Raw genomic sequence first — 3,844 nt, forward strand, 5'->3', positions numbered from 1 at the left:
CTGGGTCCCCTTCTCATTATTCTAGTTGTGGTGACCTTCGGGCCTTACATTTTAAATTGGTTACTTGCCTTTATCAAAGAACGCACAAATACAGTACAGGTCATGATCTTAAGACAACAATATTTCAAATAATAAGGCTCATCTGTGAGAAAATTAGCTATAGCTTCTATTTCAGGATTGAAATAGTTACAATAGAAAATGGGGAAAATGGTGGGTCTACGAAGCAATATCAATATTGAACCAACGTATCAATAACAAATCATTGATCACCGTGTGTCTGGGACATGAGAGAAAGCGACTTGGCCCCCTGTGGAGTCCAGCTTGTCCCAAGGACAGATAGCTTATGTTTAAAGATAATAAAAAGTCCAACTTGACTCAATGTCTCAGTCTGTGCCCAGGGTCCAGCTTATCTCAAGGACAACCAGCTGTGTCTAAAAATATTCCACTGCCCCTGAAATGTACTAACTCCTCCCTGCTAGCCTGCTAAATTCTGCTTTTGCAAAATGATATTTTTAAAAAGCACCTGCTTCTCCCTTATTGGGACTCTAGGTGACAGAAGCATGGGAGAATGGGGAAATAGAAGGATCCAGAGGGTTCTAGAAACCTACAAGAAGAACATTATGATGATCTGGGCCCAGGGGTCCTGCTCAAACTATGGTACCAGCCAAGGATAATGCATGCAGTAAACTTCGAACCCCTAACCAGATCTAGCCAATGGACAAGATATTCTCCACCGCTGAGTGGAGAGTGGGGGTCTGACTTTCAGACGAACTCTGGTGCCCCATATTTGACCACGTCCCCTTGACGGGGAGACCTGGGGGCACTCAGAGGAAGGATAGCAGGCTACCAAGAAGAGACTTGATACCCTATGAGCATATACAGGGGGAGGAGGTGCTCCTCAGTCACATTCATAGGGGAGGGTAGTAAGGGGGAAATGGGAGGGAGGGAGAAATGGGAGGATACAAGGGATGGGATAACTATTGATATGTAGTATGAATGAATGAATTTTTAAATAAAGAAAAAAATTTTAATTGACACATACTCTGGTGCCCCATATTTGACCACATCCCCTGAATGGGGAGACCTGGTGGCACTCAGAGGAAGGATAGCAGGCTACCAAGAAGAGACTTGATACCCTATGAGCATATACAGGGGAAGGAAGTCCCCCTCAGTCACATTCATAGGGGAGGTGAGTAAGGGGAAAATGGGAGAGAGGGAGGAATGGGAGGATACAAGGGATGGGATAACAATTGAGATGTAATATGAATAAATTAACAAAATATTTTTTTTTTTTAAAAAGCACTTGCTCGTGCTTTTTGAGGTCTGCAGCTTGAAAGAACTGAACAGACCCCGACGTGCCGGCTCAATAAAATTCCTGTGTGTATTGCACCGACATCAGACTCCGTTTGTCTCTGGGGACTCTGGGTATAGACTAGAGATCTCTTTGAAGATCTCAGTTCACACTACCAAGGTCCAGCCATCAAAGTATTGAAGTCCAGCCACCAAAATCCCCCTTTGACTGCCCTAATTAACCTGCCCAATCAAAATGAAACACCTCATTCTAACACAGAGTTTCCTCTTGTACCTTTATAAACTGCCATTTGCCTTCAAGAAGGCACATCTTGAGGCTAGATGATTAACCATTTTACCTCTTCTAAAATGTGTGCTTCTGTCACCCCTCTCTAGTGGAGTCTGTGACAATTACTACACAGGCCTGAGAACTAAGACCCCCGAAAAGGGGAGAGTCTCCTGAACTGGGGTTGATATTTTTGCCAACAGAAACTGTAGTTTCAATATCCTCATTGTTGGGAGCTATTTCCTGTTCTCTCTAATCCTAACTGCATTTCACTCCCAAAGTAGGACTTTTTAACTGTAGCAATGGTTGCTATGAGACCCTGGCCTGGGACTACAGCCAGGGACTGTCCATGGCCGAAGTAGTTTTGTTTCATTTCCACTTATTAAAAGAGACATGACTAGAAATTAATCAAGTGAATAAGTTATACTATGGCCTACAAAAAAATGGAGTATTTCAAAATATTCCAGGTAGCAGGAACAAGAAGAATAGAATAGAGAAAAAACGTCCTGGCACACAGGTGCTGGGCACAAGTTTCGTTAGGGAGAAAGTTCCGTTAAGGAGAGGACGTTGGTCCTGAACAAAGAGAGCACATACATATTGATACTAAGCCAATAACTTAGAAGTGATGATGTCTTTTCGCTATGTACTCTGTACCTTGTATTGTTTCGATTCAAAGTCGTAATTCAAAAAATGACAACACAATAACTTCTGTATTGTGTATCTGTACTGTGTATGCTTGGTTGCTCACTGACTTCCATTAATCTTCTCTGTGGGAAAATGTAACCAATCCCCCCCCCACTTTCAAGAAATGTATATAATGTTAGACTGGCTAAAAAAATACACCAGAACCTCAAACTTGAGTCACCTCTATTTGTCAATGCCTTATCTCATGTTCAGTGACGCTCCAAGAACCCCTGATTTCAAGGACCTATTCCCCAACTGAGCCAGTGGTCCATGGCATGTTTCCTTCTGGCTTCACTGTCACTCCATCATCTCTGTCCCATTAAGCTCATGGCTACTGTGTGTAACCCTTTACTGACACCCCTTTCCTTCTGACCTGAGACCTGCCTTCCCTCCCATGAAAATACTCCCATGTAAAATGTCTGTTCATATGCAGCGTCTCCTGTTACCATACTGAAAATCCAACTTGCCAGCGAGGCTCCAGCCAACTTCTGAGCTTCTCTGAGGTTTCTTTTGTCCTCTCCATCCACTCAATTCCTCCCACCAGGGTCACCACCCAACCTACCCCCCACTAAGAAGTACTCCCAGGATTCGAACGCCGCCTACTAAGCACCATTCCAGCTTCCACCCTCTCCTTAGTATCTCGTCGACGCCCCCACCTCAGAAAGAAACTGAGAAGAGTCAGAACAGATAGGTCTCATTTAAACACTTTATTAGTATTCATGGACACCAGGGGAGCCTCCTCTGCTATTAGCCTTCATGGTTCTAGCTGAGTCTGTGAAGCTTCCCACCTCCCGGTTCTGTACCCCAGTCTTCAGCCATTCCTTCTGGGTCCAGGTATCTCATCAAACAGAGAGAAAGGTGCGTTCTTGAAGGCCTGAGAGGGTTCACAGTTGTTGTCTCCTCGTCTCTCTCCGTTTTGAGGACTGTCTTGTTGGCTGGTGATGCTGGCTTCGGAGCCCACCACCTCCAGCATGTAGTCGGTAAGGTAATCAAGCATGGCAAGGAGGAAATCTGAAGTGGTGGAACCTAGACAGGGGGTATACTGCTCCTCCTGCAGTAGGCGATACACATAGTTGACAGGAACCTGTACCTCAAGCCTAGAAGAAGACGACGTAGTATCTTCCATCTGCTTGTTGTCACTGCAAGGTTTTTCTTGGTTCTTCTTCCCCGACATGATGGTTTGATGGGTTGGGCTCCAGTAGGTTCTGCCTGGTTCACCAGCAGGACTGGTTCTCTGAAGATACTCAATGTTCAGTCCTGCTCATTGCCTCTCCAGCTTCTGCTCCTCAGTGGCCAGGAGCTACCTTTATGACATCTTAGGCTTTGAGATGTCATTGGTGCCTAGTGGACACCAATGAGTGCTGACTAGGCCTAGGCCTAGAAGTGCCTATCACAGAAATCTGGCTATCATACCCTGAGTTTGAGGGAAATTTAACTCCGTTCAATTACACTCAAATTACTATTGTAAAAATCATGTGTTTTAGTTGAAAACTGTCTGTCCTTACAACTTCTCATTAACTACAAGGCACTAATAGAGGTGTCAGATTTTCCAGGTAGAAGTTTGAAGGTTCTCCTCAAGCACTA

General features: G+C 44.6%; 1 protein-coding gene across 1 annotated transcript; it reads right to left on the reverse strand.

Annotated features, from left to right (window-relative positions):
• Nucleotides 1-3,071: 3,071 nt before the first annotated feature.
• On the reverse strand, nucleotides 3,072-3,434 carry LOC127184661 (huntingtin-interacting protein M). The gene has a single exon (XM_051141001.1). The coding sequence runs from the start codon at nucleotides 3,432-3,434 to the stop codon at nucleotides 3,072-3,074; it is 363 nt and encodes a 120-aa protein (XP_050996958.1).
• Nucleotides 3,435-3,844: the final 410 nt, after the last annotated feature.

Source organism: Acomys russatus, chromosome X (assembly GCF_903995435.1).
Source record: "Acomys russatus chromosome X, mAcoRus1.1, whole genome shotgun sequence".
Lineage (NCBI taxonomy): Eukaryota > Metazoa > Chordata > Mammalia > Rodentia > Muridae > Acomys > Acomys russatus.